The following is a 21,445-nucleotide window of genomic DNA, read 5'->3' as shown; positions in this document are numbered from 1 at the left end:
ATGATTGCTATGATTTTTCATTTCACCTGGATGAGCTTTTTCGCTCCATCAATTGTTTCACGGGAGGAAGCTTTACCTTTCATTCATTTGCGATCTAAATTAGTTTAACGACGATTTTCATAAAATAAAAAGCTTCGCCGTGTCTCCAAGATTGTAAAGAAATCTAGTGATGCTGGAAAGGTGATACAATAACCTTGAACGGAGATCGAAAGCGACTCATTTAAAAAAAAAAAAAGAAAAAGAAAAAGCGAGAACTAAATCAAAGATCAAAGATTTAACAGAGACGCATTGCATGCTCAAGTAGTTACGAAAGAGTCCAATCATCAAACCAAGAGCGCGTATCTCGATATTTCGCATCTTTTAATAAACTTTTTGAATAATTGTTACTACCCCATCGGAAACTTCACAACTAAAAAATGAAATCGCGTTTCTTCTTTCTTGCTTCTTTATTTACGCGTTGTTTACAGGAACCTTTCCTTAGCACAACACTTCCACTGGATCCATAAAACGTTTTACTTGAAAAGTACGTCCAAATCCACATTATAACTAACCATGGATTCTTATAAAACGAAGCCAAAGCTCATTGAGGAAAATCGCGGTAGGCTTTTTCGCGTCCTCTTTCGCAATGACCAAATCCCTGTAGAAGGCTTCCTTTGGAATATAGATCCAGTGTCTGGAACTCTATTCCTTTTAAAAGATTCTTCTTCTTCTTCTTCCATAACCTCGTCACATCCCGAAGAAGCTGAACACCGTGTATACAGTATCATGTCGGATGCTGTTCGTAGCTTTGAGAAAGACGATTCTGTGCAACCTCTATCATCAGAAGCATTACTTGAGTGGGATCAACTTTTAAGCTAATCCTGAAGACTCGCTTGATGGCCGATGGCCGTGAATTGAAGTTTCTATCTTTTCATCGAGATTCACATAAGAGGAATGATGTTTTAGTCTTGATGTGTGTACTTTTAAGATCGAATTTAAAAAAATAGGGAAAATCGGCATTTCTTAATTTACAAATTTGTTCTATGTCAATATCTATCTTTGGTACTTATAGGTGATATCATCTTCACCATTCCAAATCTACTTCATTCTTGACCTTATCCTCAACCATTTACCTATATCAAATTTCCGAATTTGAAATTAATTATTAAAAATGAGCAAGCTGGATTTACATGATCATGGAAAGTACCAGGTGCTTTCTGATGCATCATCAGAAAACTCGTTGGTCCAAAATGAAAATCAGAAAGAAACTAAAATAGTTATTGCTCACAGAGGGTAAGTCATTCCTATCATTTACTTTCTTGTAATTCCAGCTACACCTTTCAAAGTACTCAACACTAGCTTTGTGTTTCCGACTATGAATGGCGATGCGTTCGGATCTTTTTAGACCGGCCAAACCAGCTTTTATGACGACTGGTGTTGTGCATTTGTAAATTGCATTACTTGATTCTTTCATCTTTCTTCATACATGTATGCTAACCAACGGACAGATATAGTGCCAAGCAGCCAGAGAATACACTTGCTGCATTTCGAGAAGCAGCAAACGCTGGCATAAAGCATATCGAAACCGATGTTCGACTTACTAAAGATGAAGTTGTTTGTATTTCTCACGACCGAAGTTTGAAGCGTATGTATGGAGTAGATGTAAGCACATTTGACGTTGATTATGAACGTGAAAATGGTCATTTTCGAACCCTTCGAGAACCTTATGAGCCTTTACCAACACTCCATATGTTCTTAAAAGAATTGCTAAAGTATCCTGGGGTTCAATTATATATTGACATAAAGCCCGACCTTGACATTTTCATTATCCAAAAACTGGTTGACACTATGTTAGACATCAACCTTGATTTAAACTTTTGGGAAGATAAAGTGATCTTTTGTATTTGGTCCCGTCGTTTTCTTCCGGCTTGTGACAAATACGCTCCTACGATCAGAATTTGCCATCTTGGATTTAACTTTTCTTATGCTCAACAATATTTTGTGATGCATCCTCGAGTCATAGGAGTGAGTATAGCCGTAGCTACGCTTTTGCTTCCTTCTTCACAGGATTTTATTGATATGGTACACGCTCTAAACAAGAAAGTTTTCACATGGTCTGTGAATACTACCGCTGCTTTCTACCTTTCTTTAAAGAGAGACTGTGATGGTGTTATTACTGATGATCCCGTTATAGGAAAGGCACTTTGTAATGGCCCCATCCTTACAAGAAACTGGTATTGGTTTGACTATAAAGAGTGGATCCTCCTTCTTATCGGATTTATTCGTGTAAATATCATTTATTACCTTATTAGAAACCTATTTCTATGATTTCTCTGTCTTCTTGTTTTATGCTTATGTTAATTTTTCCGGCATGGTTTGAAAATTCTATGGGAACGTCAGTTGCGTGGTTATTCTGGCTTCATAGCTTTTCTTTCTGCTGTATAAGTTGGTAATCTTTGGTTCAAGCTTGTGCCTCCGTTCTGTTCTGTTCTTTTCTTTCTAGTCTAAAATGTGTCTTTTACAAATTAAATTGAAGTCTGGAGTTCATCGAGTATCCATTTAGACTTTTTGACCATGCGTATACAGTTTGATTATATTTTGTTGTTTTTATTTTAATTTACTCTTTTCCTGTCTCAAATCACGAATGGTACTCTTAGTGCGTACGGTTTAGTAGATGTCGGTTATAAGCAATAATAATACCTTTCATTTTTCAGTTTTTTTTATTTCATTTCTGATTATGTGAAATACCATAAAAATTGGTTCGTCTCTAGTTTGAACTCTTGAAGTTGTTGACACTAATTTGATATTTAGTCTGTATGCAAACTATGAATTGCCTGCGTGTCTTAAGAATTAAGCTATTTGTAAAGGAAAAAACACTTTCATTTATCTATAATTTATAGCTAAAAAGGATTTTACTATAGGCAAACCATTTTTACTGTAGTGGGTGTCTGTATTCTACCAGCAAGACGTTCGAATGAATTAAAATGGTAGATTCTGGTCAAGAAGCAGCCGCGATAGCTTCTCATAACCTAGAAAATGATATAGAAGTTCATATTCAAGGAAAAGAACAGAATGCTACTTTGACGAAAGAGACGAAAAATGACAGGTCGTCAGATCCTTCAGAAAACGAACGTAAAAACGAAACTGCTTCTAATGAGAAAACATTAGGAGACTTTTCAAAGGAAACTAAGGAAATGAATACCCGTGGAGTCGGTAATGATGACAACACAAGGAATGAGAAGGATCAGTCGAAGACAGGGCTCAATGACTCAGTCAATGAAGCAGAGAAAACAAATCATAACACCGAATCAGAAAAAGAGAAAATTTCTGGTGATTACAATGTAGCGTCTGAGGATGTCAACCCAAAACCTTCCGCTTCAAACGATGTCGAAGAACAATCCCAATTTGAGACAGATAACGCTGATGCAACTGAAGATATTCCCATACATGAACCCAAAGTAGATATTCAACCAAATGCCAGGCATCCAGCCAAAACACCGGATGTAAAGGTTGACGAAGAAGAGTCTGAATCACAAAGTGAGGTGGCCAGCCATTTAGCCAGGAAATCGACTGCCGATAGTGAACGACACGAACGTCCTGAAGAGGTAACCCGGCCAACGTTCCAGAATTCAGGAAAACTCAATCCACACCTCTTTATTATAGACGCATTTAAGCAAATGTCCAAAGCTAAATCTTTGAAGAAACACAGAAAACTCCGCGAATCTATCGATAATGTGCAAACTGAACTGCAAAAACAACCCTTTTTACTCCCTGAAACTATCCTTGACCCACTTGTAATGGCTTGCGAAACAAATAGCGCTACCCTGCTAACAATAACTTTGGATTGCTTTGCGAAATTAATTGACTACAACTATTTTGATACCCCTGCTGTTAATTCTCCAGAGATGTCACTGATGGAACGAGTTGTTAATACCATCGCTTCATGTTTTTTTGGTGACTCTACTCCCGAAAAAGTTCAATTACAAATTATTAAGGCTTTGCTTGCAGCTGTAACTTCTCAGCGAACTTTAATTCGCCATTCATCTTTACTTTTGGCAGTGAGACAGACGTATAATATTTTTCTTTTATGTAAAAACCCTACCATACAAGCCACAGCCCAGGTTGCTATAATGCAGATGGTGGATTCTGTTTTTAGTCGACTATCCGGCGAGCTTCATCAACAGGAAGAAGTCGATGCAGCGACTCCTTCTAAAACTACAGTTGAGCAATTAGCTGTTCCAGAACCGAATGATGTCTTAACCGCTGATCCTCCTGAAAGCAAACTCACATTGGAGTCCTTCGAACAGCGTAAAAGTTTCGATCAAGTAAGAGAAGAAGCACCATTGGAGGAAGAAACCCTGGAACAGCAACTTTTAAGAGATGCCTTTTTGATTATTCGCGCTCTTTGTAAACTGTCAATTAAGCCCGTTCCTTATGAAAATGACTATGATTTGAAATCACACTCGATGCGTTCTAAGTTGATGAGTCTTCACTTAATTTACCGCATCCTCCATAATCACATGGACATTTTCTCGAATTCGAGTATAATGATAAAATCTCCTTCGTCTCCTTCTACACCATTAATACAAGCTGTTAAGCAATATATCTGTCTGTCTTTAGCAAAAAATGTTGTCAGTCATGTTCTTCCGGTTTTCGAGATTTCATGCGAAATTTTCTGGCTTGTTTTATCTGACCTAAAGAACATAATGAAAGCTGAATTAGAAGTTTTCTTTACTGAAATATTTTTTCCCATTCTTGAGATGAGATCTTCCAGTAATCAGCAGAAGATTGTTCTGTTAAATGTTTTTCATCGAATTTGCAAAGAACCGCAAACTCTTATCGAGTTATACTTAAATTACGATTGTATTAGTGGAAACTCTGAAAATATATATGAGCGTATCATCGTCACGTTAGCGAGAATTGCGAGCCAGAAAACTGTTGCACCTCCTTCTGGATTTAGCTTTAAACCGGAGCATGCTGTTATCGACAGGGTGGGATTCGTGTATAACGACTTGAAGGATCTTCCGCAACTAAGTATTTCTTTTATAGGAGTTTATTCCCATCTCCATGATCCTCCTTTCTTTGATTATCAGATTAAATTGAAATCATACAAGTGCCTCAATTCCGCACTTTCTTCCCTATACGGCTGGTGTAACCAAAATTTCGACTCGAGTGATTCTTCAAATCATTATAATACAGATAACCTTACACCTACTAGATTAGATGAAAGTCAAAGAAGCACTTCTGATGTCTCTTCTGTTCGAAATAATGACACATCAACAGAGAACTTCGATACGTCTGCTACAACTTTAGCGATTGATGATCCCTCCCAATTTGAAAGCTTGAAGCATCATAAAAAGCTATTACAAGAAGGGATACAAAAGTTTAATTACAAACCGAAGCAAGGAATGAGGTTCTTGCTTTCAAGACACTTAATTGAATCCGACTCTGCAAGCAATATCGCTAGTTTCCTCTTGGATACCGAAGGCCTGAACAAGGCTGCCGTTGGTGAATATTTGGGAGAAGGAAATGAGGAGAATGTTGCTATCATGCACGCATTTGTTGATAAAATGAGCTTCAAAGATGTAGGATTTGTAAATGCTCTTCGCTCATTTCTTCAAAAATTTCGCCTTCCTGGAGAAGCGCAAAAAATAGATCGCTTTATGTTAAAGTTCGCGGAACGATACGTTGACGATAACTTGGGTACGTTTAGGAATGCTGATACGGCTTATGTGCTGGCTTATTCTATCATTATGCTCAACACAGACCAACATTCTCCGCAAGTTAAACAGCGTATGACTTGTCAAGATTTCATTCGGAATAATAGAGGTGTTGATGATGGCGCAAACTTAAGTGATGAGTTTTTGGTCGACGTGTATGATGATATTCAAAAAAATGAAATTGTAATGAAGGACGAGCAGGGAGCTTCTATTTACAATTACTTCCCTACCCATGCTAGTGTTGGGTTTGCTGCAAACATTAGTAATGCTTTAGCTACTGTCGGTCGAGATTTACAGAGAGAGGCTTACTATATGGCATCAAATGAGATGGCTAATAAAACTGAAGCATTATTCAAGGATTTAATAAAGGAACAAAAGCAGAAAGGTAAACTTACAGCCAATGATATTTATTACACCGCAAGGCATTTTGAACATGTCGGTCCTATGTTTGAAGCTGTTTGGATGCCTATTTTGGCAGCATTATCTGAGTCCGTGCAATTATCTTCTGATGCTACATTAATTCAGTTATCTCTTGAGGGTTTTAGACGTGCAGTGGATATTATTTGCGTCTTTTCCATGGACTTACCCAGGAATGCTTTTATACAAACTCTCACAAAATTCACTCATCTCAACAATATTTCAGAACTTCAGCGAACAAACATGGATGCATTGAGGGCTTTGCTCGACATATCTTTAACACATGGAAATCAATTAAAAGATTCTTGGAAGGATATTCTGCTTTGTATAAGTCAACTTGAACGAGTTCAGCTAATAACAGCTGGAGTGGATAAAAACTCAATCCCTGATATAAATTTAACGAAATTTAGGCCTCGTTCTATTGATAAAGGACACCGTTCTTTACGAAGTGGTAGCATTCCTCATAGATCAAATTCAACCGCTTCTGTTAAACCACCTTCTCTGGAAGTCGCCAAGGAGTACAGTTCCCGTGAGGTGGTAATGGCTGTCGATATGGTGTTCTCAAATACACGTGCTTTAGGAAGTGAAGGTATCTATGATTTCGTAAAAGCCCTTATTGGAGTCTCATGGGAAGAAATAGAATGCTCGCTAGAGTTGGCGACCCCAAGACTTTTTAGTTTACAAAAGCTCGTGGAAATTTCATATTATAACATGGGCCGTATTCGTATGGAGTGGTCTAGCATTTGGTCACTGTTAGGAAATTACTTTACTCAAGTAAGCTGTCACGAAAATTCAATAATTGCATCCTTTGCTTTGGATTCGCTTCGTCAATTTTCCATGCAATTTTTGGAGATTGAAGAACTTTCCCACTTTAAGTTTCAGAAGGATTTTTTGCAGCCATTTAAGCATGCAATGGATAATTGCCAAGATTTAAAAATCAACGATCTTGTCTTACGCTGCGTCGATCAGATGGTTAAAGCTCGTTATCAAAACATAAAATCTGGTTGGGGCCCTATTTTTCAAATATTAGCATCCGCCAGTAAAATTCATAACGCGTCTGTTTTACAATATGCATTATCTATTGTATCCTCTATCTATAATGACCATTCAAGATGTGTGTTTTCACAAGGTGCTTATTCTGAAATGGTTGCGTGTCTTTCTAAATTTTCGTTGTTGGGTGGTAATCAGAAATTCTGCTTAGTTAGCCTCGACATGCTGAAAAATTTGGAGGGACATGTTATAGAGAATTGTGAGAGTGAGAATGTGCCCGTGTTTTCTTCGAAATCTGAAAAGCTTTATTGGTTCCCTTTACTACTTGCATATAGAGACATTATTAAAGAAGCTCCAGATCTGGAAGTGCGCTCAAGAGCCGTCAAGCTTATATTCAACTGTCTGGATCGACACGTAGCCGATTTTGATACTGAATTTCTAAATAAGTTGTCCTTGGATATTGTTTTATCCATATTTTCGATCGTTTCAATCTCAAATTTTCAAAGGTTATATATGGCAAAAAATACCGAGGAAACAGATGTATGGATCCTTACAACTATGGTAGAAGCCTTGCGAGCTTTCATTGAAATTTTCACAAGGCATATGGAAAGACTTCGTAGTCAGCTGCCGAATGTCCTTTCCTTACTTCAGAAATGTATATGCCAAGAAAACAACATGCTATCTAAGGTTGGGATTAGTTGTTGCTTGCAGTTGATTCAGAAAAACCGAAAGCAATTTAATGGGACAGATTGGGATGAAGTCGTGCGCTGCATCAGCGATTTATTTAAACGTACATTGCCAGTCGAACTCCAAGATCATTCTTTGTATCCACAGACAGGTACTGAATCAACCGATGAAGAAGCTGAAACCAACTCCGTATTTTCTGGCGAACTCAGCAATATAAACAAGCAGGGGAAATCGAAAAAACAACAATTAAAGAACATCGTTGTTAAGTGTACATTACAATTGCTAATGATAAACTGTTTGTGGGAGCTTGCGCATTTCGACAACATTCTTTCAGATATACCAAAGGACAAAGTTTTGGTACTTTTGGATCTGCTGGGTGAATCATGGAAGTTCGCAGAATCATTCAATTCAGATATTGGAATTCGTGCAAAGATTCTGTCATCCGGGATAGTGGACCATATGCCGAACCTTCTAAGCCAAGAAGCCTCCTGTGCAAAATTGTTTTTATATATTAGCTTCCAATGTATTTCCTCCTTGAGGAAATCTAGTGACAACGAACCTGACTTTGAAAAGTTTAGTAATGCCTTCCAACAGAAGATTTCAGATGCTTCTAAATTAATCATCCGTGGATTTCAGAGAGTTATTTTTGACAATCCTGTGAAGGGTGTTGCCGCGTTCCAGCCCGTCATCACTGGTTTAGTTGAGTATATAATATCTTTAGAAGACACTCAGTTTATACGAGGGCGCAAGGAATTTTACGATCTTTTCTGTAATATCCTTGCTTGCGGACATATTGATAGAGCATTAGGAACCTCAATGAGTAAGTTCTTTAAGCGATATGCTGAATTCGAGCAATAAACATCTATATCGCAAGATATCCGGTCTAATGATTTAACGTTACGATTTTCTAATACTCCATCATGAATCTATCTATAGCTCTATATATTAATTAGATTAAATACTACATTATTCTGCTGGACTTTTCACTTATTGAGATAACTACTGTCTGATTCATATACCATGTTCTCAATCAAAAACAAATCCTCCTGTATTTAGAAAGGAAGATACTAAATATTTGATAATCACCTTACTTGCTATAGGCTTTTTGATTTTCCCTCCTGACAGTTGACATATCCAAAAAGATTTGACCAAGCCTTACAGCTCGACACCAACCGTAAGATTACCTACTCAACGTGTGCAGCATAATTAATGCATCTGTTATAGGAAATGTTAAAAAATGGCATCAAAATTAAAAATATTAAAAATTATCCGTACTTTACGAGACTTTTAAGAGGTCCTGAGCCTCAAGGGTTTGCTTTTGCTAAGGGCTTTCATAGCGGTTCAGTAACAAAAGAAAACAAGGAGAACGATCGTTTTATCATTTTAGAACCTAAGCGGGAAAGAGTTTCTTCCAAAAAACGTGGAGATGTTCCTTCAGTGACTCATAAGTTTGTTGAATCGATGGCATCAGAACTTTTAAGAGAACCAGGGAACGAAGAGTCTATAACTGAATTACGCCGAGCTTTGGAGTCTTTAAAACCAAAAGAAAAAGAAATATCGTTGGCTAGATTTTCTCAACTTGAAAAAGTCTTGGATAAGTCATTTCGAGTGCAGCAGCTTCGAAAACTTGTTGAATCTATAACGCTTAAGGGAGTGGGAAAACGAAATAAAATATCATTAATCAAGTACTTTCTACAAGATCACTGGAAGCTCGAAGTTAAGACATCAATTGAGGATGATTTAGTGAAAGAATTGGATTTACAGGTCAGCCCAGTTGGCATGTTTTTCTTGCTATTAGATAAGGCAGCCGATGTCAAAAACCTGTCAATGGTGCATGATTGTCATGTTTTCTTCAACGTTTCAGATTACCGTATTCGCATTCAGGGAAAGAAGAAAGCTGCCGAAAGTATGAAGGATAATGTTTTTAATCGCCTGAACCAAATACAAGCGGCTTCCTTCCAGTTTCCGGAAGTTTTAGTATCGTTGGTCAAAGAAAACCTTAAGGAATTTTCTCAAAAAACCAACGCCTTTCTTGAACCTCGGAACAAAAGTGAATTGAAAATCAGTTCCATTCTTGAAGACGGAAGAACTTTTGAAGATATTAAGAGGACGTTATATGCATTGGTGAATGGATTTTTTTGTGGAGATAGGTTTTATTCTATGGTTCCGTCGAACAAGTTGAATAATAATGTTAGCCCTAGGAACAATGCATTTTCTATGCCATGGTTTACAAAAAATAACAATACTTGGAAGAGGTGGATGAAAGATATTGGATATTCATGGAATACGAGTATTCAAAGAAGCGATTCTTTTGAAAACTTCTCAACAATTCTTCCAACTTTCGCATCTACTCCTGCGACCACACCTTTTGATGATACCTTGATTACTCCTCTGATTGCTCAAAAAAACAACGAATACGTACCAATCAGTTCTTATATAAAAGAGTATGAAGGTAATTTTTTGTTGGAAAAAGAAATGCAAAAACAATCTTTTTCTAATACGAATAATATGCCTATTGACTATTCCTTAAAAGCAACATTTGGACACTCTTTATTCCATAGCAAATACGTTTCCTCGAAAGAAAGCGGATTGCATTCGTTAGCCGTTTCAAAAGGGACTAATGGAAATGCTTATAACATTTTTATTCCCGGTATACCCAATCTCTTATCGACACTTTTCCATACATTATCTAAAGAAGAGTTGCTTCACTGCGAGACCTTTTACAATAGAAAATTAGTATTTCTTCCAACCGCCGAATCGAATCACCTTAATAATCACCGATGTTTAGAAATGGCGTTCACATCTCCAAATAAAGATGATGGTTTAGAAAGGCAGGAAAAACACTTGGTTATGGGAAATGATCATAAAAGCCAGATTCTTTTACCAATGCACTTTGTTGACCTATTAATGAGTTCCTGCAGTCGTCAAACAATCCCTTGGGAAGGCTCGTTTGACGACTATGCTGCCCAATGTTTTCCATACTTAAGTACGAAACAATTCCATAAATGTCCCAAGCGATTTCTCTTTTCATCTCCCCAGGGGGATTTGCAGCAGGATTTTTACTTGCAAACTTATGAAAAGCGCGAATGCAAAAAATTCAAATGGGGGACTTCAGAGTTACTATGTTCCTACGTTATGTCGCCATATTTTACTGGAACAGTTTTGGAAGTAGAAGGAGATTCTTCTATTGAAGACTTTTTAAGAGATATTTGGAAACTTGTGGATCTTTACGAAGTTCCAAATTAAGGTAAAGCGAATGGGCCTGGTTTTTTGGTGAAACATCAACAGCAGATGGTTGCTGTTCATAATTATGATAAAACAATTTCTGTACATTAATTAAGGCTAAGAACTATATACGATATAAAATATAACTTCAATTATGTTGCTGGTATTTCCTACTTGTATACTTTGGCATTGCTTCTAACTTATTTTTTTCTGTTAAAAAACCGACAATGTACTGGAATTCATACCGCCTTACTGTTATCCTTTCAACTTGTATTTCTGAATATGTGAATCGTTTCTCTAATATTTCGTCTGCCTAGTGAAATTTTGGACTTTCACAGTAACCGACTCTACCTAAACCAACTTGGGCCATAAATCTTATTTTACAATTGTCGGCCAATTCGTGGCTAGAAGGAGCTTTAAAAAGTTTTTCTGGTTTTTTACTACAAAAAATAATCATTTAAATGTTTTAAAACTGGACTTTTATTGCTGCTAGTGAAAAATTTGCCTTCGGCTGAAGAAGAAAACTTATAGGTTTTGCGTTCTCAATATAGTATTGACGGTTATTGAATATAGAAAGAAGGGTTAATTGTTCGTATTATTACATCGTAAAGGTTTGCTTTTTGTGTTTGTTGTCCGCGAAGTACATTTTGAGAAGAACTATTTGTCGGGCACCAGAAATAATCAGTTTGAATTGTTACAAATCAAGAGCATTATTTGTTCCTATTCTTTACAAATTTGAGATTATTGATAACGCTCTATTAATCTTTTTCCTTGCTTCAAGGTCAATTTGTACTTTTTCGTTTCTTTAAATCTGTATATTAGTTTTTTATTGCCGTTCTTCTACGATCAAGCGCAATTCGCCAAAGGAAAAATATTTTCCTTTCTATTTATTAAGTTAATACCCTAATTGTTTAATTTACGGTCGCTGCTACCAGTACATCTCCTTATTGCATTCGTTTCGTTTATCTTCATGCCGCGTCCTCTGTCTAATTTACCTGAAAGTGTCGCTTCCTTTACGCATGAGCCAAGTTTCTATGACTCCAATCCCGATTGGTATAATTCACAGTTTTTTCATCGAGGTCATCCTTCCTTAAATCAACGGAGTCGGCGAAATTCTAACAATCACATATCATCAGCATCGATGCTGAATACTAGACCATCTTCACAAGATTCATTGAATTCTCAATCTTTGCCACGACCAGATGGAGCTTCATCCAATTTTTCGTCGTTCCCTCATCCAAGTCATAGACAATCTCGAAGGTCGGTAGGTCTCTCTCGAAGCAATGCCACTCGAATTTCAAGAAGAAATCTTCCTGAATGGATTGAAATGCTCACTGAAATGAATTACGACGAAGCATTGCCTTTACCTGCCCTTTTTTCTTCACACACGGAAAGACTAGTTGATCGTGTCTTACGGTTGAATCGATATCTGCAAGCTAACGATCATCGGGATGCCAGTTTAGGTTTATCGTCTATATCCCCCAGAGATCAAAGAGCTGAGCCAGTGACTTTAAGGCCACCATTTTCGATTTCCCCTACTCCCCCTCTTCCCTCCGAGCGTAATGAATCATCACAGTCTTTCTTTTCACATGAAAACAATTCACGTCCTATTTCCCCTCATCGCTCTTTTTCTCTCATTAATAATCAACATCAGCATACGGTTGGACACCGTTCCGAACACAACTCTCTGAGCAGTGGTAGTTCTTCGTCAAATGAAACAGCTTCTCAAGCTCATCCGCTAGAGAATTTCCGTAATTCGTTGCAGAATTCAGCGCTATCATATCTGAACAGCTTGGCAGGTCGCGAGTTTAGTGGAAGCGGTAATTCCTCGCGATCTATTTCCAGAAATAACGTTCCAAGAAAAAACTCTTTAAATTCTCTCTTTTCCAGGCACAAACGATTGCATCTACTGCGTAAATCTCGGCGGACGAAGAAACGGGTCAGATTTCTTTCTCCTTCTTGGTGGCTCCGCAGTGGTTCTGTTTTCCAAGGCACTCAACTAGAAGGATGTCACTCTATCAGTGGACTGCCTTCGACCACCAATCCAAAGGATCGCTGGATTGTCGATGTATCTATTCATTTGGTGGACTACAAAAAGATGCAACTTGAAGGTCAATTAGATGCTTATCCGCAAAATCCGGAGAGTCGTTCTTCTTCGATTTCTACAGCCTGGAGTGGTGAAATACTCGATTTTTCTGAAAATAAGAATTTTGCTACAGAAAAATGGGGCGCTCCCTTAGAGGTTGATATTTGTTTTTGGCGCAAACTATCTCCCTTTCAAAGCATGGATACAGATATGTTCCTTGATATTATCACCGATGGTAAAAAGTTATCTAAAGTTTGTGACAAGTATATTTTTATGAGATGGAAAGATATATTATACTTGGGAAATCAAGTGGATCGCTCTAACTACAAAATCTCGGGCTTCTACTTTTGTTGTTTGTCAAGAGCAACTGGCAACGTCCAAGGATACTATTATGACCCACATAATACTGCATGTTCGCAACCGCTCGATTTGTATCCGAAGAACTGTAGCTTTTCTCCCGCCTGTACATTTCTTTAAGTTGGTTTATGGGTCTACAATAAATAATACAAGAAGGAAGAAGCAATTAGACTTTTATTTTGGCCTCGTTTTGTTTTTACTAGATACATATTAATTTAAACGTAATTAAATTATTTTAGCTCAACATTTACATTTTGCAAGATATTCCATTGCATTGTCCGTTCTTTCATGGCGTCAAACGTAGAAGGCATTCTGAACATTGTAAGCCGTTATAGTTAGTAATAATAGTTATAAAAAAATCAAAAAGAAAAAGCGTTTAATCTCGATTCCCGACACACCCAGTTGTAGTCAGAGTGTGGATTCTTACCAACGACTACGATCGGTCCCTGGTGAATATACCCTCTTTTAAGTGCAGAGCAAGTAATCTTTATAGATGCAATTTTCTAGAATTGCAAACCCATTTTTTGTTGCTTCAAGGGGTTTTTGGGAGATAAGATTACATATAAAAAATGCACCTCAGACCATCTTCTCTTCTACCATATCATTCTTCCGACCCTGTAAACCGCGGAGTTTTTACTTTTCTCGACAATACAATACATCTATGATCCCTTCAGATTTTTCTGGTAACTATTTTCCCTTTGATGGTGTAGTACCTAAGCATGAAACTCAGGCTTTTGAGTTCTTGAAGAAGTACCCAGAGTATGATGGACGAGGCGTTACTGTGGGTATCTTAGATACAGGTGTGGATCCTGGTGCGCCTGGGCTTTCCCTCACGAGTACCGGAGAAGCCAAATTTAAAAATGTCGTTGATTGCACCGGAGCAGGAGATGTTGATACATCACTTGAAGTGGAATCCCTTGATAATGGTACATCTAATGAATATATTAGTGTTCAAGGACGTTCTGGAAGAACATTGAAACTTTCAAAAAAATGGAAGAACCCTAGCAAGAAATGGAGGGTTGGATGCAAATTTGGTTATGACTTTTTCCCTAGTGATTTACGAAAGCGTCTTCAAGGATTGGAGACGGAAGATATGAACAAGAACAATCGAAAACTTTTACAAGAAACTACTGAAGAATATGCAAAGTTTAAAGCTGAAACCCCCGAAATTCCTACCGACAAAGACAAATTATTGAAATTGAAAGAGCTAGAAGCTCGCATCGAATGCCTAAAGGAATTTGGTGAAAAGTTTGAAAAGAATGGTCCTCTTTATGATATCGTTACGTTTCATGATGGCGAGCACTGGCATGTTGTCGTGGACGCAAGTCAGTCCGGTGATTTGACTGAGCAAAAACCTCTTCGTCCGTTCTCGGTTGCTCAGGAATGGAACACTTTTGGATCCAAAGATTTACTAAGCTACGGTGTTCATGTTTATGACAATGGTAATGTTACTTCCTTAGTCGCTGTTAGCGGAACTCATGGGACTCATGTTGGTGGTATCATTGGTGCTCATCATCCTGAAAAGCCAGATCTGAATGGTGCCGCACCTGGATGTCGACTTGTCTCACTAATGATTGGTGATGGAAGATTAGATTCTTTAGAAACAAGTCATGCTTTTTCTCGTGCATGCACGGAAATTGTAAAAAACGAAGTTGATATCATTAACATTAGTTTTGGAGAAGATGCTGGTGTTTGTGATAAGGGAAGAGTTGTTGAGCTTCTTCGCGATGAGCTTTCTGGCAAAAGGAATGTCATAATTGTCTCTTCTGCTGGTAATAATGGACCTGCTTATACCACTGTCGGCGCCCCTGGTGGAACTACGACCGATGTTATTTCAGTAGGCGCATATGTCACTGGAAGCATGATGCAAGCCCAATACAGTCTTCTTTCAAATGTGCGTGATACTCCATATACCTGGTGTTCCCGTGGTCCTACTCTAGACGGTGATACTGGCGTATCTATCTATGCACCTGGCGGCGCCATTACGTCTGTCCCTCCTTATTCCTTACAAAACAGCCAGTTAATGAATGGAACTAGTATGTCTTCTCCTTCAGCATGTGGTGGTATTGCGTTAATTTTGTCAGCACTTAAGGCTCAAAATATTGCATACACTGCTTCTGGTGTTAAGAAAGCGGTCATGTACACATCGAAGGATGTGCGAGATGAATTTGAGGCTGGAATGTTACAAGTCGATACCGCCTATAGTTACTTGACGGAGTCTGATGCAGAAGCTGCTTCTTCGCGCTCATTCACAATTAAAGGAAATTTTGGGAATAGCAAACGTGGTGTTTATCTTCGTGAGATGGCTGACCTTGCTAGTCCTTCCCGTCACACATTTACTGTTGCTCCCAAGTTCGAAGAAGGAGAAGAAGCAGCTAAATCTCAATTTGAAGTACAAATTTCTCTTGCGACAACGCAACCTTGGATTCAAGCTCCAGAGTACGTGATGATGGCTGGAACAGGAAGAGCTATTTCTGTACGTGTCGATCCTACCGTTTTAACTACTGGCTTCCATTTCGGTAAAGTGAAGGCTTTTGAAGCTACTAAAGCTTCTCGACGTTGTTTGTTTGAAATTCCTGTAACGGTCATGAAACCATCTACAGTAGTAAATGCAAACTTTTCTCTTCGTGATGTCTCCTTCGAGCCAACATTGATTCGTCGTAATTTCCTTGTACCCCCTAAGGGAGCTACTTATGCTGAAATTCGCGTCAAGGCCGTTTCACCTTTAGAGTCCTCCAATATGCTTTGGATTAGTACCAATCAGACTCTGCCACAGACAAAACTCAAGGATGCATCCACAGAACTTATAATGTCCGTATCGGATAATGAAGTGACTAATAAACTAGTACCCATTCACGATACACATACCCTTGAGCTTTGCATGGCACAATGGTGGTCTTCTTTGGAACCTATGACTTTGGATATTGATGTTAATTTCCATGGTATTCAAATTTTGAACGGAAGTGAAATTACACTTCATGGCAATAAAGGACTTGAACGCCTTGATTGCATCAGCGTTCGTCGAGAGAAGTTTAAGCCTGAGATTTCTCTTGATAAATTTACCGAATCTTACAAGCCAACTGAATCTGTAATACAACCTCTTGGTGAACGAGATATACTTCCAGATAATCAGCAGTTGTTTGAATTGATTAACACCTATCCATTGACAGTGGAGGATAAGCTTGATTTGACAGCAGATTTTTCTGTTCCACATAACATGTACGACAATGGTTTTAATGGAATATTTTTCATGATTTTCGATTCTCAGAAGCAAAGAGTTCACTATGGTGATATGTACGCATCATCCCATTCCCTTGAAAAAGGTGAATATGTGTATAAAATACAATTATTAAGCGTGGACCCAATCAAGCTAGAAAGATTCAAAAACTTGACTATGAAATTAACTAAAAAGTTGAAAAAATCGATCACTCTTCCACTTTACTCTGACCACATAGACTTTTGTGACAATAAAAAGGAAAGTTTTGATCGAGCAGTTGTTGAAGCCAATATCGTAAAGAGCTTTGTTGTTGGTACAGAGATTGAAGAATATCCTTCTGAAATTAACGACAAGTCCGTGCTTACTGGTACTCTGAAATTTAATGACTGTGATAAAGCATCCGTTCCTGTATCCTTAATTCCTTCTTCAAAGCCCATTGAGAAGCCTTCCTCTACCAAGGAGACTCCTAATTTGGTTCAGTTGCAAGTCGACCTCCTATCTAAATTGGAAGGTACCGATAAAGATAAGCACTTGAAATACCTCCAATCTACTTATAAGAACAGCTTGGAAGTTCAACTTGCAAGATTGGATACTGCCAAGGAAGACAATGAACGTCTATCCGTTGCTGAATCCATTTTGTCCCTTATTGATCAAGAGGCGCTTTCCCGTTATTACAGCAGTCAAAAGAAGGTTGATGACACTATTCCAAAGGACACTATTTTGGAAAAGAGCACCGCCATGCAAAAGGATGCCTTCATCAAAGCTCTTGAAGTGAAGTGTTCTTTATATGCTAAGCAACCTAGCAAAGACGCAGATGGTTATTGCAAGTCTTATCAATTGTTGTTGAATTGGTTAGAAGATTCTGATTCTCGTGTTGCAGTAATTAAAAAGGACTATTATAAGAGCTTGCCTCAATATGGTTTAGCCTTGAAGGCTTTAATGAAACAAATTAATGAGAACGGCAATTCTGGAAAGTCAGACATTGCTAAGCTTTTTGACGAAGAAAAAGACTTGTTGCAGAAATTGGGCTGGACATTCTGGCTCGATGTATCGAAAGTTAATTCCGTAAAAAGAATTCCTCCTTACGGTTATGAATTATTTTAAGCAGAAGGGAAGAATTACTTAGCTTTAAATCTCGATAACACCTTTATATTTTCATCTCATACTGTAAAAGAATGCTGTCTGAAGACCAGTCGTAGATAATCTCATGTAGGATTTTAAATATGAGCAACCAAAATTATATATTCAAAATAAAAACTTAGTAGAATTGTTTTTATTGTTTACAAAGCTGAAGAGAACGTTCAAAGAGAGCTCCATGAATAATAAGAATGAATACACCATCAACCCTTGATTTTATACTGTCTACTCACAACCAGGTGGAAGTATAATGGGTTTGGAATATTAAAATACGAAATATCTAGACCTGATAATAATGATTTTTGGAAACTTAATGTTCATTCATGGACGAAGGCTCATTAATCTGGGCGGATTGCAATCATGGGCTCGAGCATTTGCTACACAGCAGGTACGGCCACCCAAAGGTGGAACAGCAGAACTTCATGAATCTAGATGACTAATTGTAACTCAGAAATTTAAAGACAAAGTTATAATCAAAGTGAAAGGTGGCACCGGCGGTGCTGGATGCTCTTCATTTGGTCGGGAAAAGTTTGTACCATATGGGCCAGCTGACGGAGGGAATGGAGGTGATGGAGGATCAGTGTACATTGCTACCAGGCCAGGAACTTTTAATAATTTATCACATTTATTGAGCCATTATAAGGCGACTGCTGGAACGAATGGCAAAGGAGGAAATTGCCATGGTAGCTTAGGGTCCTCTTCAATTATCTATGTTCCACCAGGAACTATTGTTAAAGAAATCCAAAATTTGAATGAAGAAGAAGAACAGAGTCATAATTATCCAGTTCAATGGGTCCAGCGACCAGGTAATGAAAGATTACCTAAACTAGCCTTGGATGGTCCATCTTTTGAAGATGAAGCCGAAAGGCAAGCACAAGAGCTTTTTTATAGTAAGTCTCCTCCTATAAATACGTACCCGATAAAATATAATTTGATGGATGATGATGGTAAACCGAGAATTCTATGCCAAGGCGGCATTGGCGGCTTTGGAAATGTACATTTTTTGAGCGAAAAAAATCGATCTCCCAAGTTTGCAACTAAAGGACTGAAGGGACAGTCGAAGGTTTTTGAATTGGAGCTGAAAACTTTGTGTGATATTGGCTTGGTAGGGCTTCCAAATGCAGGAAAAAGTACTTTATTGAATTCTTTGACAAGGGCAAGCTCTACTGTAGGAGATTATGAATTTACAACGCTGCAACCACATTTGGGAACGGTCCGTGTAATCTCTGATAATCATATTCCTGTGAGCTTCCGTTTGGCAGATATTCCAGGACTCATTGAGGGAGCTAGCGATGGCCGTGGACTTGGGTTTGAGTTTCTACGTCACATCGAAAGGGCCAAACTTCTTTGCATGGTAATAGACATATCTCCAAAAGCAAGGATTTCATGCACTGAAGCATTTCAGCAGCTTTGGAAAGAACTTGAAGAATACAATCCCGAGCTTGTGGAGAGATTGTCAGTAGTAATCGCAAACAAAGCAGATATTTCTGCCGAAAAACAACTCGAAAGCCTAAAAGACGTGGTATCGAAAAAACGACAATCGATACGTGTTATACCTATAAGTGCTACTCAAAGACAAGGAATGGACATTCTTTTGAGGTGTATGGCAGATGCGTATACCAAAATGAAAAGCTTGTAATGTATGCTTAAATTAATTTTATTAAGTCAACTGAACGTGAAATGTATGGTACCAAAAGAAAGTCTAGCGTGAACTTTGAATATGATTATTTGCAATGCCTCAATTCGTTGCTTACAATCGGTCGTATAGCGTAAATTAAGGGAAATTTGTACTTGATGGATTAGGATAAGTTGCAAGCAATGGGCATTAAAAGAAAAAGGTGCGTAAAGACAAAATATCTCAAAAAATTAGGAAGAAGAATATGCGAGCTTTAAGAAATAGATTTTTGTTTTTGTAAAACGTATAATACACCACGTCGGGAGCCGATCAGCTGTTCTGGAAAGCGCTTCAGACAATATTTTTGGACCCGACGCCCCAAACCCAGCCGTAAAGGAGAAGCAAATTGAGCTAAAGTTGTTATGGAAGTTTTTGAGCTATCTTCTTCAGAAGGTTGGTATCGATTATACTCCATGGCCTTCAGGAGTTTGAGATGGTCAATATTAAAGGTTTCACTCAAGAGTTCACGCTTGTTTGCGTCGATTATGGACCTTTCCAAAATGTAAGATCTGCTCACGTTTAAGAACTCCGAAGCCCATCGAGGTACTCTCCCTTGCTTAACTAAAAGTCGTTCGGTATGCAATCGGCCTTTTTCATCGATGTATCGCTCTAAGACATCGGAAGACACTACGTGAGAGCTATAAGGACTAATAAAGCCGTTAATACGGATCGGAAAATCTTCTAATTTCAATTTTCATGCACATACTTTGGGTACCTTCGCAACCATGCCGACGAAACTTTTTCCCAAGGGGCATCAAACTCGCTTTCATCTTTACAAACAGACATGTCTAAGACTTAACCAAATTGAAAAAAGTTCTCTTTCCTTTTCTTTTCAAGGCACCCAATTCAGTCAAGAATTGCTAGACTGCAAGCAAACGATTTTTTGGCAAAAGTCAAGTCAGTAATGCAGGAACTATTAGGATAGTGTGGTCGAATGAATTTCACTATAAGGTAAACAAAGTTACTGGATATGGTTATTTCTGCTTGAAAAAGATGGAAAAGACGTTCTTCATGCTTTCGTCTGTCTCCAAATGGAAGGAACGATGCGAGTATGGGATGTATGAGAGTGGTCTAGGAATGGAAGATTCATATGGTGAGTGCATGGACATGGAACGATGCTTTTGGAAATTCAATAGCGAATCCAATCAAGAAAACTACTTACTAAAGTTATTGTCTCTTTTTATGCTCTTTAAAATTAGTCCCTTTGAGCCCAGCTCTACAGGTAGGCCGCTTCCTCTTGTATGGGTTGAATTCTGTGCGACGTCTTGCAAGGGATTTTTTGGTTGAAAAGAAAAGAAAAGAATAGAAATGTTTTTTTACTCACAATTGGATAATAGAACCCCTTTTAAATAAGTTGAACGCTCGTTTTCATATGCATTGCTGTTTGTCTCAAAAGGTAAGTAGAAATTCTTTGAGCGTTCTGAACCATTTCAGAGCGAAAGCGAGACATTTTTCTTTCTTCCAAAGAACTCTTCGTTCTGATTTCGTTTGTTTCAACATTATTTATTCATCTTAGAGCCTTGCGAATTCAACTTTGTCGTGAAACTACATTCAAAAAAGTAACAAGGAGTATCAAATATTATATTATCATCTTGGAAGATTAGAAAATTAGGTTTTTCAGGTAAGGAAAGTGAAACGGCTTTTCCTGATCATAAAAACAGATGTAATTGTTTTTTCAAAAATGTATAAGCCAAGAAAAGCAATTGAAAAATGAAGGGAGACACTCGCGAAGCTTGGATTCACCTTGTCACCCTGGCATCCCTTTCAGTCATTGGAAAAAAGACAAAGACATTTCAAGGATTTTTTTATTTTTTTTTCTTCATATTCTATCCATGAAAACTAAACTTATAGTCAGAATGAACATGGTTTCTGCTTAGCTTTCAGAACAAATACCTTTGCTTCGACAGTTCCTTCTTTTATACATCAACATTATTTAATGCAGTCGATTTTATGAA

General features: G+C 38.0%; 8 protein-coding genes across 8 annotated transcripts; 7 read left to right on the top strand and 1 right to left on the bottom strand.

The window, feature by feature from the left end:
- Nucleotides 1-552: 552 nt before the first annotated feature.
- Nucleotides 553-858, top strand: gem6 (SMN complex subunit Gem6; the record flags this gene model as incomplete). Its single annotated transcript, XM_056181195.1, has 1 exon — nt 553-858. The coding sequence occupies one exon, from the start codon at nt 553-555 to the stop codon at nt 856-858; it is 306 nt and encodes a 101-aa protein (XP_056034905.1).
- A 292-nt stretch (nt 859-1,150) lies between these two features.
- On the top strand, nt 1,151-2,307 carry pgc1 (phosphatidylglycerol phospholipase C Pgc1; the record flags this gene model as incomplete). Its single annotated transcript, XM_056181194.1, has 2 exons — nt 1,151-1,272; nt 1,488-2,307. The coding sequence occupies 2 exons, from the start codon at nt 1,151-1,153 to the stop codon at nt 2,305-2,307; spliced, it is 942 nt and encodes a 313-aa protein (XP_056034906.1).
- A 656-nt stretch (nt 2,308-2,963) lies between these two features.
- sec71 (Arf GEF) lies at nt 2,964-8,651 on the top strand (the record flags this gene model as incomplete). Its single annotated transcript, XM_056181193.1, has 1 exon — nt 2,964-8,651. One exon carries the CDS (start codon nt 2,964-2,966, stop codon nt 8,649-8,651), a length of 5,688 nt encoding a protein of 1,895 aa, XP_056034907.1.
- Nucleotides 8,652-9,020: 369 nt separating this feature from the next.
- On the top strand, nt 9,021-11,039 carry sls1 (mitochondrial inner membrane protein Sls1; the record flags this gene model as incomplete). Its single annotated transcript, XM_056181192.1, has 1 exon — nt 9,021-11,039. One exon carries the CDS (start codon nt 9,021-9,023, stop codon nt 11,037-11,039), a length of 2,019 nt encoding a protein of 672 aa, XP_056034908.1.
- Nucleotides 11,040-11,988: 949 nt separating this feature from the next.
- On the top strand, nt 11,989-13,581 carry gid10 (GID complex subunit Gid10; the record flags this gene model as incomplete). The annotated part of the gene is made up of 1 exon (XM_056181191.1): nt 11,989-13,581. One exon carries the CDS (start codon nt 11,989-11,991, stop codon nt 13,579-13,581), a length of 1,593 nt encoding a protein of 530 aa, XP_056037113.1.
- Nucleotides 13,582-13,954: 373 nt separating this feature from the next.
- tpp2 (tripeptidyl-peptidase II Tpp2) lies at nt 13,955-17,782 on the top strand (the record flags this gene model as incomplete). The annotated part of the gene is made up of 1 exon (XM_056181190.1): nt 13,955-17,782. One exon carries the CDS (start codon nt 13,955-13,957, stop codon nt 17,780-17,782), a length of 3,828 nt encoding a protein of 1,275 aa, XP_056037114.1.
- A 328-nt stretch (nt 17,783-18,110) lies between these two features.
- On the top strand, nt 18,111-19,454 carry mtg2 (mitochondrial translation factor (GTPase) Mtg2; the record flags this gene model as incomplete). The annotated part of the gene is made up of 2 exons (XM_056181189.1): nt 18,111-18,203; nt 18,267-19,454. The coding sequence occupies 2 exons, from the start codon at nt 18,111-18,113 to the stop codon at nt 19,452-19,454; spliced, it is 1,281 nt and encodes a 426-aa protein (XP_056037105.1).
- A 250-nt stretch (nt 19,455-19,704) lies between these two features.
- On the bottom strand, nt 19,705-20,276 carry ups1 (mitochondrial phosphatidic acid transfer protein Ups1; the record flags this gene model as incomplete). The annotated part of the gene is made up of 2 exons (XM_056181188.1): nt 19,705-20,137; nt 20,197-20,276. 2 exons carry the CDS (start codon nt 20,274-20,276, stop codon nt 19,705-19,707), a joined length of 513 nt encoding a protein of 170 aa, XP_056037106.1.
- Nucleotides 20,277-21,445: the final 1,169 nt, after the last annotated feature.

This window comes from Schizosaccharomyces osmophilus, chromosome 1, assembly GCF_027921745.1.
Source record: "Schizosaccharomyces osmophilus chromosome 1, complete sequence".
Lineage (NCBI taxonomy): Eukaryota > Fungi > Ascomycota > Schizosaccharomycetes > Schizosaccharomycetales > Schizosaccharomycetaceae > Schizosaccharomyces > Schizosaccharomyces osmophilus.
Note: the sequence above shows the minus strand (reverse complement) of the source record. Positions and strands in the feature narration are given on the sequence as shown.